This window comes from Neodiprion pinetum, chromosome 7, assembly GCF_021155775.2.
Source record: "Neodiprion pinetum isolate iyNeoPine1 chromosome 7, iyNeoPine1.2, whole genome shotgun sequence".
In the NCBI taxonomy this organism is placed as follows: domain Eukaryota; kingdom Metazoa; phylum Arthropoda; class Insecta; order Hymenoptera; family Diprionidae; genus Neodiprion; species Neodiprion pinetum.
This window is the reverse complement of record NC_060238.1, coordinates 21,917,148-21,931,271: the sequence shown is the minus strand read 5'-3', so window position 1 is coordinate 21,931,271 and position 14,124 is coordinate 21,917,148. Positions and strand designations below refer to the sequence as shown.

Sequence of the window (14,124 nt, the reverse complement as noted above, 5' to 3'; positions counted from 1 at the left end):
TTCCCTTTCCGTAATTTTGAGCAGTTCAATATCAAGACGGCGTCGTGCCGATCGGCCATCCTCGGAAGCGTGCAGTACAATTGTCGCGTGATTAAGTGGCCCGTCTGGTTCACGTCGCATTTGATCGTCGCAGAGCGACAAGTATACCGCTGCACTGTAGACGGCCGCAACCGCGATAGTTCCAAGCGGCGCTGCGCGCGCAGCCAGCGTCGCTGGTTTCGGAAGCTCGAGACCTCGCGGTCCGGCAGTAGAAACTGGCAGTAGAGTGCCAGCCGCGATCGTGTGCGCCAACCGGGCTTCAAGCGGCAGTGGAAAAAGCGCGCGTGGTCGGACGTCGAGTGCCGGCATGCTCATCGGCGAAAAAATCGGTGCAAACCGGAGTGCAGCAGGTGCGGAAAGCAGCGAAGCGGCCGAGTGAGTGTCACCTCCGTGCAGCAAAAGCCGAAAGCTCGCGTCATGACCTCCGGCCCGACTTAGGCGCCCGATTTAAATCTGGAGCCAGGTTAAGCGGCCTGCGTGATGGGTGAAGCCGAGGCGAAGGGTGTCGGGTCCTGCCCGCGGTCCAGGACGCTCACCTGGTTCGTCCTGGCCCAGGCCCTCCTTCAAATCGGGGCCTTTTCCTACCTCTACTTGCAGCTTCTCAGCCTCGAGGGAGAGCTTCGCGTCGCCGAGTGCCCGCGATGCGAAATCGAAGACGACTTCGGTCAGGGCGTAGATATATCCCGCCAAAAACGGAGCGGCGTTAACTTCGAGGAGAACGCCGTTTCCGAGAACTTCAAGGTATGTGTATTATTTACGTTTGACTTGAGCTTGCGGACAATTGCACGAAATCGCTCCAGCCGTGTTGGCCGATCTCTTTGAACCGCGAATCCGTCCGCCACCTTCCAAGTTAAACTCGGAATTTTGGCGAACTTTGATAGCATTGTGCAGAAAAGCTTTCGACGATGTCTCAAAGCCCTGGGTAAGTCCAATTATGGAACTGGTAGTGGAGAATAAACAGGACGAGTTTATAACCAGGATTCGCGTCACTTGTTATTCAGTCAGGTATTTATAAGATTAGGCTCGTTGTCAGAGCTTTCGTTGTTCCGAATAAGTTGTTGATGACAAATCTTGAGAGAAAATTTTGTAAGAACATTATATTGATAATTGGGTACAAAAGGTTGCTTCAATACGGAATTCTATGACGACTTGAAAAATCTTTTTGAAAATGGCAGATTTTTTTCTGATTCTGAATTTACTTGGTCTTCTATTTTACACCCGAAAATTTCACAAAATTGAATGATTTCATGGACTATCTTCACCAAGGAATTCATTCTTCCTCCAACTTTAACTCGATTAACTCGGTTTCGCAATTATTTCGCACTGCAAAAAATTTCATATGATATATTTACAAGAAAATTTTAGTAAAATGGATATCGTCAAAAGAAAGTTTCGAATATTGTTGGAATAGCCATAAGATCTAGAACAATTATAGGAGTATAGACGAAGGTCCTTAAATACCTTTCGACCTTAGATAAGTTTTGAAAGAGTAGATTTATCATAAAATGTGTAAAATGATCTTTTTTGTAGAGCGTTTAATCCCCCACAAAAGCACGTTCCGGTCTTATCAGTAAACTAATTCGTTGACGAGTTACAAAATGCCAAAGTTAAAAAAAAGTTAATAAATAAACAGAAAATCACTTCCTCTCGTTATTTGAAACAATTTTTTGACATAGTCTAAATACACCCGCAATTACGAAAATTTGATCATTTCACCCTTATATTGTCTGATCCTTCTGCACTCTCACGCCTTACCAACTATCACAAGAACCTACATGTTTCAGGACCAGGAAGAGAGGGAAGCGCAGCAGCAGCCAAGAGACGTAAAAACTGCAACTGCGATCCCGGTGGGTCCGCCTGTAGGGGGTGAAGATTCCCCAACATCGTCGGACCTCCAGGACTGGGTCTGGCTAACAGGTGCCACGCGGGTTCCGGTGAGTATAACACATAAGAATTCCCCCATAGCCGCGGGTAAATCAGTGTCGATTGGGGTCGAGATCGAGCTGATCAGGGAGCGAGGGTGCAGCTTGTGATACGTTTTTAAAATCCCTTTGGGTGTGTTCGGAATCAATTGGCACCGAGTTCGCGGGGCGAGAAGAAGGCGAAATCCGTGCCTCAAGTTTAAGTCCCAAGGGGGAAAAAATCCTTTGACCCTTCGTAATATCATCCCCTGCAGCCAGAGGACGATTTCTAGGGCGATGGCGGAAGAAACTTTCATCCCCTTTATATATACGTGATCCCCTGTGGATATCAGCTTCTCCAAACAGTTCGCGCGTTACATTCAATTAACTTATTCACAGACGCTTCGAATCCTCTCCCCCCGACCCGATCCTCATCCTCCACCCTTCCCGAATATCCTATGCTGATATCAAATATGGCTAACGGCAGTATAAAACGCTCGTCATTTATATTTTTTCTTCACGGATCATTCCGTTTACTGAATCTCAATTAGGGGTGTCGCTGTGCGCCGCTCTGCCAGCATTTTTTCTGTTTTCATTTATTAACTCATCCAGAATTGATGACGTTTAAATCGTTCTCGATAAAGCGATGTGGAGGATGGGGTGAAAATACTGTGCGATCGTGTATTTTATTCTTTGTTTTTTTTTTTCGTTTTTTCTCTGTCAGGGACAATTTATTACCCCACAAATTGCTTTTTTCGTGTACCGAACGTGCGTTTAATGAGCATTTCATTAACGATATATTGTAAAGTAGAATTTGGATTCGTGGAAATCGATTACTTTCAAATCACATAAGCTTCGATTACGATTGACGAAATTTACATTTCTTCCCTCTGATTAGCAATATCTGCGTAAATTATTTTAAAAAAGAAAAATTTGACCAGACTCTCACAAATACGCATAGAAAGCGGTATTTTTATACACATTGTTGGTTTGTCAAAAGAAAAAAAAAAAAAAATGCATATCATGTATAGTTTTTAAAGATTTTCAAAAATTTTGAGAATTTTCGACCAAGAACTTTCACTGGAATAATTGCTATGTTTTTCCTACACGTTTATTCGAATGTGAAAAAAATCACACGCTGATAAGCGCTTTTTGCAGAATTTAACCAATAGTCCTTTACTTTCTAGAGGATTATTTTGTACACAATAAAATTGACGTTTATAACTCCTTCTAAGAAAAAAAAAAAAAATAAAAATAAAAATAAAAATACGACAAAAACTTGCTCCGATTGCTGTACGTAGCATTAAATCGTGTGGGGTTGGTTTCGTCCAAGAGCGTGTGCCGGACGCGCCCCTTTAAATCCGATTAGTAAGGGAGGTTTAATCAGTCACCACGCAGCACCTCGGCTCAAGGCGCCAAGGCGAAGCTTTCGCGGAGCTTGCAAGTTGTTACAACGTAAGCCGCGCACCTACCAGCCACAACGCGAGTAATTTGTCCTGCGTAATACGGCGTTTCTTGAGTGGCTCTCGTTCCTCGGTAGCAAAAGCTGCTCGCCACTTTAGCCCCCAATTAACGCTGAAATCGAAAGAGTCAATTAGGGGTTGATTTCGCAGCGAGGCTAATTTGAGTAATCTCCGCACAAATTTCTGCGCTGCATTATCTTAATTTATTGAAATCTATTATACTTAAAGGTGAATTAATTACCTCTAGCAAAGTGAAATTTTGAATATGACAAAAAAAAAAAAAAAATAAAAAAAATTCATTAAGCAACAAAATACCGAAAAATCAATCATTCTACTCACTGAATTTTCAATATTTTGAGCTAAAAACTGACTGAGTAACTATCAAGGTATGGATGTTCGTTGAAAAAAAAAAACATGAAGATACTGCGTGATGGAAAAATGGTATTTATTTGAATGAGTGAAGTCGAATGTGTTTGGAAAAGAAACGAATTAACGATATTTCGTTATTTATCTTGCATCAAGTCGGACTATCTTGGATTTTTTCCATACGGAATTTACGGTGAAGATGCAGCGGGGGTCACTTTGACCCCGGTGTGGAGGGTAAGGGTTAACTGCACGAAGTATTCTCTAAAAATGCGTCGTTGCCATAACATTGAGAACTTCAACCAGAATCGAAATCAATAGTATGAACATTGAGTGTATAATCTTTATCAACCCGTTCACTTTAAAATGAAAATATGAACTCAAAATGCCTTTATTTAAGCAAAGAAACACTTGACTTTTAGTTGTTTCGGACATGTTTCAGAAATTGAGTGTCTTTTTTTTTCAAAATTTGCGTTTTTCTCGCAATGTGAGAGTAATTCTAAAAAAATAAATAGCGGAAATCGATTTGTCAAAAACTGTTACTCCCATTTCATATGTTCGACAATTATTTAATATGCCGTATATCTCGATAAAATTAAAAAAAAACTAACATCTAGATTGCACGCTATAGTGTACAAAGAAGCGAATGAGTTAATTAATAAGATTAAAGGAGAATAATAATGATTGAAAATGAATAGAAAAACGTTTTAAATGACCAAAAATCATTGTCATAGAATTCAAATCATTCATTCAATTTCCAACTAATCGTATAAGCGACTACCGTCGTGTTCCCCGTAATATCTTCCCGCTCTCTAACTTCCCGCTTTTAGCATTAACATTTCCCATCGCCATTCTACGCGCTCGGTTTGCTCACCGTTCGCCATTGAGACTGCCGCTTATCCCATTGCCAGCGTCCTTACTTAGCCTCGACGTCACTCAGCATGGCTAAGTTAATGCAAGAGACGATTTAGGTCGTCGACGAAAGTCCGCAACGACTTGGTTACGTTGTGGTAATTTCCTTGCCGGTGCTTTCCAAGGTTTATCTCGCTTCTCTGTGTACATAATTCGGCGTATAAGCGGAAATATCGGGCTCTTTATCGGCAGGAAGTTCTCGCCGACGAACCCGAAAAGACCCGGAGATCTTCCCGCCTACATATATATGGGGAATTCCATGCGAACTCACCATTTTTCATTTTGTTTAAAAAAATTTTCTGCAATTATAACAACTCTGAAACAGGATCCTGAATTTTTTCAAATTTTTTATTCAACTGATCAACTATTTATAAATATTTCAAGTGATTTTGAACAGGACGTTTTTTTAAAATTCTCATAAACATTATCTCATAAACTGTAGTTTCTGTTCCAAACATTTTATAACTAGGCCCATGATGGGCCGATTTTGTCCCATTTTTTTTCATCACTATCAATTTTTTTTGGTTAACTAAAAAATTGTTTGAACCTTTTGAAAATTTCCGAAAAATTCTTCGAGCTTATATTTTTCACTTGGAACATTTCCAGACTTGTTCTATTATGGAACGATTTTTGTCTATTTGTTTGGCACATTTAAATTTTTTTTTTTGGCAACCTAATAATGAAACCGGTCTAGAAACGTTTCAAGTGAAAAATAGAAACTTTGAGCATTTTTTGGGAACTTTCAGACCGTTTGAGCAATGTTTTAGTTGACCAAAAAAATTAAAAGTATGAAAAAAAAAATCGGTCCATCACGGATTCGGTTTTGGTAATTTTTGGAAAAGAAAATACAGTTTTCGAAAATCATACAAAAGATCCGTTTCAAATTCACTTCTAAAAAAATTCGGGGTACCGTTTCAGAGTTACGAAGATTGCAGAAAAAAATTTTTGGACTAAATCAAAAAAAGTTGAGGGTCAGACGTTGGTTAGGTACGCATGGTATACTCGAAGCTTGTCGAGCCTTTTAAAAAAGAAAAATAAAACATCCCTGCTTTTTTTTTTTTAACACGTATTCGTTGTACACTGAATTCGACGTTAAAAATAGACATATCCAATAATCATGAATAGAAATTTTGTTTATTCATTTCCGTTGCCTTGTGTTATATTTGGATTATTTTATGTTTTTACGTTTTTCTTTATTTCTACAGTATCCAGGCGCGTTTATAAACTCCGTGTTATTACACCTGCGTGAAAATAAATTTCTCTCTGGTTATAATTTTTTGCCTCAAAATATAATGAGAAAAAATAAACAGCGCGCGCGTGTGTGTATAAAAGAAATATATTTACTCGCGTCTGATTTTAACCTCGGATATATTATTAAATGGAAGTTTACGGATCACCGGGGGGTGGGGGTGGGGGGGGGGGGGGGGGGGGGGGGGCGAATCGTTGGATCTAGATGACACGGGAATATAGTGATCATGTGTGTGGTTGGAGAGTAACGCAGAAAACGCAATTTCACCATCAGGGGGCGCGACGTTTTATAGAAATGCTCGGAATTTGCATTGAGCGGCTTTGTTATACGTTACGAAAGATTGCTCAAGTCTGCACCTCGACACCATGCCCCACATATTTCCCCAAACTGTAGTCGGTATCCACTCGCTCAGCGCTTATCATCCGAATCGTTTTTACGTGCGTTAGTTTTATTAACATGCAACCGGTTTGAGGTTCCTATTTTTTTTTTTTTTTTTTTTTTTTTTTTCAAGCTTGACGGCGGAAAGTTTATCACACGCGTGCGGAGCTAGAGAACGAGAATTTGATGAAAAATTTTCTGATAATTTTGAACTCAAAATAAAGGAATATAAAAGTTTTTCATATCTGCACGAAGAGCCGACAGGCTTTTATGCAAACAGTACGTGTACGTGAAAGAGACTGGTTGACCGTAAATCGATACTTTTTATGCTCTTTATTATACGAGATATTCGTACGTTCAGGATTTATCCAATTTTTATATCCCTAAGCTGTCTGTTGAAAAATACGAAAACAAAAAATATTGTTATTTTAAACAAAGCGTAGTGTTAGATTTTACGTCAGATCTTACTTCAAGATAAATAATTTCATTTGGAAAGCTAGTTTACCGTGGGAAGTTACTGAAACTGATTTTTCTTTTTCAAGTCGTAGCCAATTCGATGTTGAAATTCGTCGATCGTAATCATTACGATGAAAAATTAAGTATTTCGGTGTGTTTGTAGAAAATAGTTTTCCGAATAAAATGAATTATTTTTTAATGAAATGGAACGAATTTACGAGACTTTTACCGATTTTGAAGTGGTTCGAATCGAATCATCGATATCATCGGTATTTTGTTATACTTTTTGTTTTTATCAAAGCTCGTTGATACGACGTTCTGACAATAACGAAGAGAATGAAGAGTATTGAATTTCGGTGAACCAATCCCCTTGAAATCGGGATAAAGAGAAAGAAAAAAGACGAAAAGAACGTTTCGCCGCGTCCAAAAAATCGACAATTCTATCTTCGCGAAGACTACGCGTGGAAAAGTGGTGAAAATTCTTTTTGTTCCCGTTTCGCTTTCATTACTCGCGGTGGCTGAAATTAGAGATCTGTCGAGTCTCGTGTGTACGAATTATCTCCTCGAGTTTCTCGCGTCCAATTTCCTTTTCCCGCAGTCATTTTTCAAAGCCCACGCCGCCGCCATCCTGGTGGGGTATCAATTATTCAATGCGAGATCGTTGCGGTTAAGTAAACCGACGTCCAGGTGCTTACACGACGCCGTTAAACGTCGGGATCCCCGTCGAACACATACATGGAGCCCGGAATTCACCCACGGACAGCCAGCCAGCGAATAAATCTAGCCAAATTTCTCCCCACGGTGTGATACTCGGCCTTTTGCTTCCCCTTTCCTTCTTCCTCTTTTCCTCCTACTTCTTGAGATTTTCGAAAGCAATTTTTAACGAACCCTCGAAACCGTATTTCTTTCCTCGAATACAAACTCGAGCGTTTTTAAACGATTTAAAATGAAGCGTCGGCATCTAACGACTATAACCTTTTCTTTATAACTCCAATATTTTGTATTTTTGTATTTGTAAATAATTTGACAAACTATGCTCAACGCAGGACTATTTGATAGTAAATTTGAAAGAAAAAAAAGCATTTTTTTGCCAACCCTTTCAGTCACAGAAGCTACTGTAACGGCATCCTTTTTTGTTGTTTTTTTTTTTTTTTTTTTGTTCTTTTTTGTCATTTCTTTTTTATTCCACGTAAAATACTGCACTTTTTTGAGATTTTGGATCAAAAAGATACTTACATTTTAGAACGATTAGGATTCTTTGTGAACGCGTAATTGTTTGTAATTGTTATAAATAAATATATGCAAACAAAAAATAAAAGAAAAAAAAAACAACGTACTTTCGCGAATGTCATTCGTAAGCGGAGAAATTTGATAGCAAACGTGTAGGTACTAAAAACGCTTGGAATTCATTGGTTGTCAAACAGAGATCTCGCAATTGCCGTTAGATTTATAAAATTCAATGCATAGGGGTAGTCTTCACCCTCCTTAAGGGTGCATGTAGATAGTATCGGGGTTTTCATCTATTCTCGGCCTAAAATGGTACTGTCTGAAAATAAATATTCATACAAATCTCATTCAAGACCACTGTCTAAAACATTATTCATAATTCACCCTGTTTTCACCCCATTTTAGGGCTTATTTTTAGTTTTATTAAATTTTGAAATGAGATTCCCATTCAGCGTCGAAAAAATACATAGAAAACGTGCCTACAATTGCACTTCCATGCCAGGAAAAAAAAAAAAAAAAAAGAAAGTATAACCGAATCGCGTGACTGAAAGGGTTAACCAACCCCCGCGATTAAACTTGTAAAATATGTCGTTCGCAGATGGTTGAAAATACCAAAGTGAGCGAACTCTTTCATCGTTTTTTTTTCTTTTTTTTTGTTTCTTTTTTTTCATCTTCTCGTTCCTCTAGGATAATCCGCGGCAAACGAGGATCACCGTATGATCCGGGCACACGCGAGGCGGCGAACAGCGGTGAATGACAAGTAATATCCGGGAAAGAGTTATTGATAGCCGGAGGAGTGCGTTAGTAACGATGTAACGCTCAATCCCGAGCCGTCTAGTTTGTTTTAACCTGAGCTATGCGGCCTCAGAACAACCGCAATACTTCACTCTTGACAGTAATGTACGGAAAAATATCCGAAAAGCTCTCGTCTCTCGGTGAGAATCGGCTTCGCGCTGCTTTCTGGTAAACGGAGACTGGATTTTGATCATCATAATACACGAAATCTGAAGCCGCTATTTCGGCTGCCTCCTCATTCGGATTTCGCACTTTTGTATGGCAAAAATTCGGCTGAATGCTGTCAAGTTTATTCGAAATTGAAAATTTTTCTACATATTTTTTATTTATTTATTTTCTTTTTTTATCTCGTACGAGCCACATCTAAAGCACACGAAGTGAAAAGCACGGTTGTTCGAAATGGATCCACGAGTTGGAAAATGTCAATGAATTTTCATGGAATAAGTAGGTATTTGGGAATTTTACAAAAGTTTTTTAACACTTTTAGAGATTACTGGAGGATTTAAGAAAAGTGGTGAGAAGAATTGAAAAAATTTTTTTACCGTCAATCTTCTTCTAAAAAACTTTACAGCAGAGTAAGCTGCGAATTAGATTTTGAAAGCGTTACATATTCAAGATGTTGTAAAAATATTATTTATAGATTATGGCAAAAATTTTCTGAAAAAACTCTTGAAAGTTTTTATTTTTATTTTTTTTTTTTTGAACATTTTTTAACGAGAACGAGAAATTCGTTGAAAATAAAAGACTGCTTATTTCATTCTTCGGCGATTTAACAGAAATTTTGAACATGTAGAAAATGCAGAATGAAAAAAAACAAACCATATCAAAGAATCTTTAATTTCTGTTAAAAAAAAAATAAATAAACAATAAACTTGACGAGAATTCAAGAAAGCTTATTGAACAATATTGCTGAATTTTTTTATCGCAATTCTGTTCAAAATATTCTACAATCGAAAAATTATGGATTCTTGCAGACAATTGAATCTTGGTCGATATAAAAATTATCGTCGGTAATTGTGCCCGTTAACGAAGAGAAGAGAATTTTTTAGCCTTATACTGAAGTGAGTCTGATTAATAAAATAGTTAAAAGTATGAAAGATTAATTTAATTTCCTAACTAAACTGAAACTTGTTTCCTCAAATTCAATGAAACTGAGTTACAAAGAACTTTATTCTGTTCACGAAATATCGTCCGATGAAGAGTTGTATTGATTACAAAAAAAAAAAAAAAAAACAGGTCGAGGTTATTTTATAAATCCCATAACGTTTCAATAATTTCCTTGTGAATGTAACGCAAATCACTCCATTATCTGAATATAGAGAAGCTTGAAGTAAAAAAGAAAAAATAAATCAACTCATCTTACAATAAGGATTTCTTTGAGTTTATTCCAGCCTTTCTCATATCCGTATCAAATCCTAACAAAAGCTTCTTACCAAATATTACTCGAGCAAATCAGTAGAAATTTTTTGCCACATTTTCGGCTTATAGAAATTATGTTTACCAAGGGAGTCAAGCGTATGAAAATGACGAAACAAAGGGCTCTCAAGTTTATTATGTAAAATTGATTTTGATCAAAACGAAGTTCCTCGATTGATTTTAATCGCGGTGTATATAATTTTATAAATTTTTTTTTTAAAAAACCGTGCACAGCATCCGTCTCCTTAAGGATCCACTGCACGCTTTATTCGGTCCAATCGACGGTAAAGTTTTGCAGTAATTCTGCGGTTGCGGGAAACCCTCGTCATAGAAAGCCACCCGCCAACCACGTTGATGTGCGGATACATTATAATCTTTCAGATATTCCGAGAAAAGATTCCGTTCCGAATTTTTCACACCCGCAGGATCCAAAAAGACAAGAAAAATAAAAAAAAGAAAAAGAACATCGCCTCGAAATTGAATTCCTAAAAATGTGATTTCCGATTTTTATAATCCGTCGATTACGCATTTTTTTTTTTTTTTTTTATCTCTATCCCCGATTCTTGCGATTTTGAAAAACATATGTAATCGAAAAAATTCAATTAATCCAAAGCATGGAAGTAAAGGATAAAGGTATGAAGTCGCCGCCGTTTACTCTCGCTCGGAAATGCTAAACTTGTTACGTTTTACGCTGGGCGTAAAATATCAGCTACGCCTTCTTCGAAAGGGAGCGAGATTAAATTACCCACGGAAATGTTTCATCCTCCTTCCAAATGACGTCTGAATACGTAATAATTTTTAACCTGAATGTTCGCAGCTTTTTTCACGGCTCCACTTTTCCACCATACCTTCGCACATACTTTCTACATCTCTCTTCCTCTTGTCTTCATTCTTCCATTCAAATTCGCACCGAGGGCGTAATATACACACTTTAGTTATATCCTCGTGAGATTAGATTGTTGGAAAATTTTTGCGAGCTGCTTTCTTCGGCGAAATTGGATCTCCCTATTTCCCGGCATCGTTTAACATTCTCCGTAGTTTTTTCATAACAATCTTTCTCTCTATAATCGTTACCTCATTTTTTAGAATTCGCTTCCCGGTTCCCGATCTATTTGCATAAATTTTTGTGTAAACAGATATCAGACACTGCGAGTTACAGCGAAGGGTGAAAATCGGGGGATGCGGGATAAATCCTCTCAAGCTTTGCTGCGAACGTAGAATCAAGCTCTCAGCGACGAACGACGATCACCCCTAACGAATATCACTGTCTTTTCTGTCATTCAGGGCTGAATTTTCCCGGACGATTTTACTGAAACACGAATTATGCTCTAATTACGTACAGATCTCTTGGGAGAAAGTATGATATTGACGTCTTAAATCACCCCTTTGAGCGTCTCGCTCCGATCCCATTTGCTGACACTTCATCAGTGTCGAGATTTCGTCACCCCCTATCATAATTTAATCACAATGTACTGCTCAGAAAACTTTCGATATCAGAGTATTAATTATAACATATAAATAATTAACGCGTTGAGACTTATCGATCGATGCTCAAAATTTGATTTCAAATATTTCGCAACGTGTAATATGAAAAATAAAATAATAAAAATAACATTAAACATATTTGGACGGGGTAGATTTAAATTTTGTATTACGTTTTTCTTTTTCTTTTTTTTTTTCTCTTTGTAATGGAATAACTTTTGGACGCAATCAGTTTTTGCCGAGCTAAAAATCCTAGTCATCTTTCTTTATGGGAAAAACTCTGCTTTGGAGAGTGAGAAAAAAAAAATGTTGTTGTAATTTGAAACAGACTATCATACGTAGGTACGCGTGGAAAAAAATATGAGTGACACATCGGACCAAGCGTGCAACTTTTTTTGGGACGTTTCAGGAGTTCGGAACGTTACATAGTGAAGCCAGCGGAGGTCTGGGCTGGACATAATATCCGGTTCTTGTCGTTAATAATTCAACCTGCTGCCACTGCGCGGCATAACCGTAAAACTCTTTTGCGCGAGGCCATCTGAGAGTGGGCAAAGAGTCGCAGGGCGGAGTTTAATCTTGTTTTAATTAATAATTCATTAAACCGCGAGTTTCGTTCTGTAATAAATTCTTTGCTGTACGCGTTTACCCGATACTAGAAATAAAACGCGGAGTAAAGGAAAAGCGGACGGAGGTATAAAGTTATTTATAAATTATCACCATCTGTACACGCGATATAATTTTCGCACGAATATATTGTATAATCATTGAAAAGACAATTACCGAAGATATTTTTTATAGATGAGAAATTGAAACATTTTTGGTGATTTGGAAAATATTGTCGCAGAGAATTTTTAGAACGATATCGTTGAGTGTATGACAATTAGAAATGAAGTGGAACGAAATTAGTAAAAAAATATTAATTTGCAGGAAATGGTAAATCATTCGCTTTTATCTGTCATATATCTCAAAAATATAACTTAGAATATTTATGAAAAGAAAAAAAAAAAAAAAAAGAAAAATTGTCGAGTTATGAATTACGATACCTTTAAAGAATTTTCTTAATATCGATTGGGATGAATTTTATCCGTACCTAAATCAACCAAGTTAACGACTTATGAAGTGAGACTTTTCAAACAATCTCACACCAGAAGTGTTGAAATTTCGTGAGATAAACTCGAAAGAAAACTAGAGCTTGAATCTTTGCTTATTATATTTCATCTATTTTCTAGACCGACGTCATGGAGAACTTCTGTCGGAATTTCAGGGACTATTGCTCCCCGGGACTTCCGGGGATCCCTGGGACCCCGGGGGAGAAGGGCGACCGCGGTCTGCCCGGAATTTCCGGGCCTGTGGGCCCACCGGGACTCACCGGATTGCCGGGGCACCAAGGAACGCCGGGGCCGAAGGGAGAACGAGGCGAACCTGGACTCGATGGGCGGAATGGGATCCCGGGGGAACCGGGACTCGATGGTCTTCCTGGTCGCAGTGGGTCTGACGGGAGGCCGGGGGCAAATGGGACCCCAGGAGCTAACGGGATTCCAGGACGTTCAGGACGGAATGGAACAGACGGTGAGTGATGATAGCCAAGAACGTTCGAATGTTTATCCAAAGTCTAAAGGTGACAGGCGTCAATTGCGTAACTGTTATGGTCGCTAGAAAATTATAGCGAAATGAGTATCGTTGCAATTATAACGATTTGAATATTATTCGAATTATGAGAAAATTTGCTTTACACCGGATATTTCCAAATAAACGCTGCGGCATGTTTGGTTGCCTACCACTGAGGGGAACGAATATCGGTAATGCAGACCTATGGAATTTATCGCTAATACAGACATACCGAGTTATCGGTACATGGTAGCGTGTTTAAGGTCCTTGCGAGTGAATTGGAACTGCCCGTTGTTTCGTTGTTTATAACTTGTACCGAAGCGTTCAGTGATCGCGTCCCGGAGTCACGTTAAAGTGGTTATATGTCTTGGCTTTACTAAATTGATGATAACTCGGGATGTCTGTATTACCGATATTTGTTCCCCCTAAGGGTAGGCAATCGAAAATAATGCGGAGTTTACTTGGAAACACCCAGTAAATGCAAATATTAACAATGTAATTAGAGTTGTTGATTGTAAAACATTGTTTAGCTAACTGAATTTTTTCAGTTGAATAGAGCTTTGACGTTAAGTATAGTATAAATGATCATAACGAAAAAAAAATTATACTAACTTATACCATGCCTTTTGGTTACAACTGTACTAAAGTCGTTCTCGTTTCGTATTTCTAACTATTTTTTAGTAAATAATCGAGGACTGCACGGTAACCATAATTAGAAATTTCTCTCAGTGCACGTAATTGGAATTCGAAATATCGGACGATGCCATATAGTGGCGAAAAATATTTCACGTTAGTCTCGTCTCGTATTTAATTATAAAGGTCGTTATTCGTCCTA

The 14,124-nt window shown here is 38.3% G+C and overlaps 1 protein-coding gene across 1 annotated transcript in view; it reads left to right on the top strand.

Annotated features, from left to right (window-relative positions):
• Positions 1-257: 257 nt before the first annotated feature.
• The window catches only part of LOC124223040 (uncharacterized), a 39,728-nt gene continuing 25,861 nt past the window's right edge, over positions 258-14,124 (top strand). The window contains exons 1-3 of the mRNA XM_046634650.2: positions 258-780; positions 1,824-1,973; positions 12,911-13,250. Of these exons, the coding sequence (XP_046490606.1) occupies positions 520-780; positions 1,824-1,973; positions 12,911-13,250 (751 nt within the window). The 5' untranslated portion in view covers positions 258-519. The remainder of the gene's footprint in view (positions 781-1,823; positions 1,974-12,910; positions 13,251-14,124) is intronic.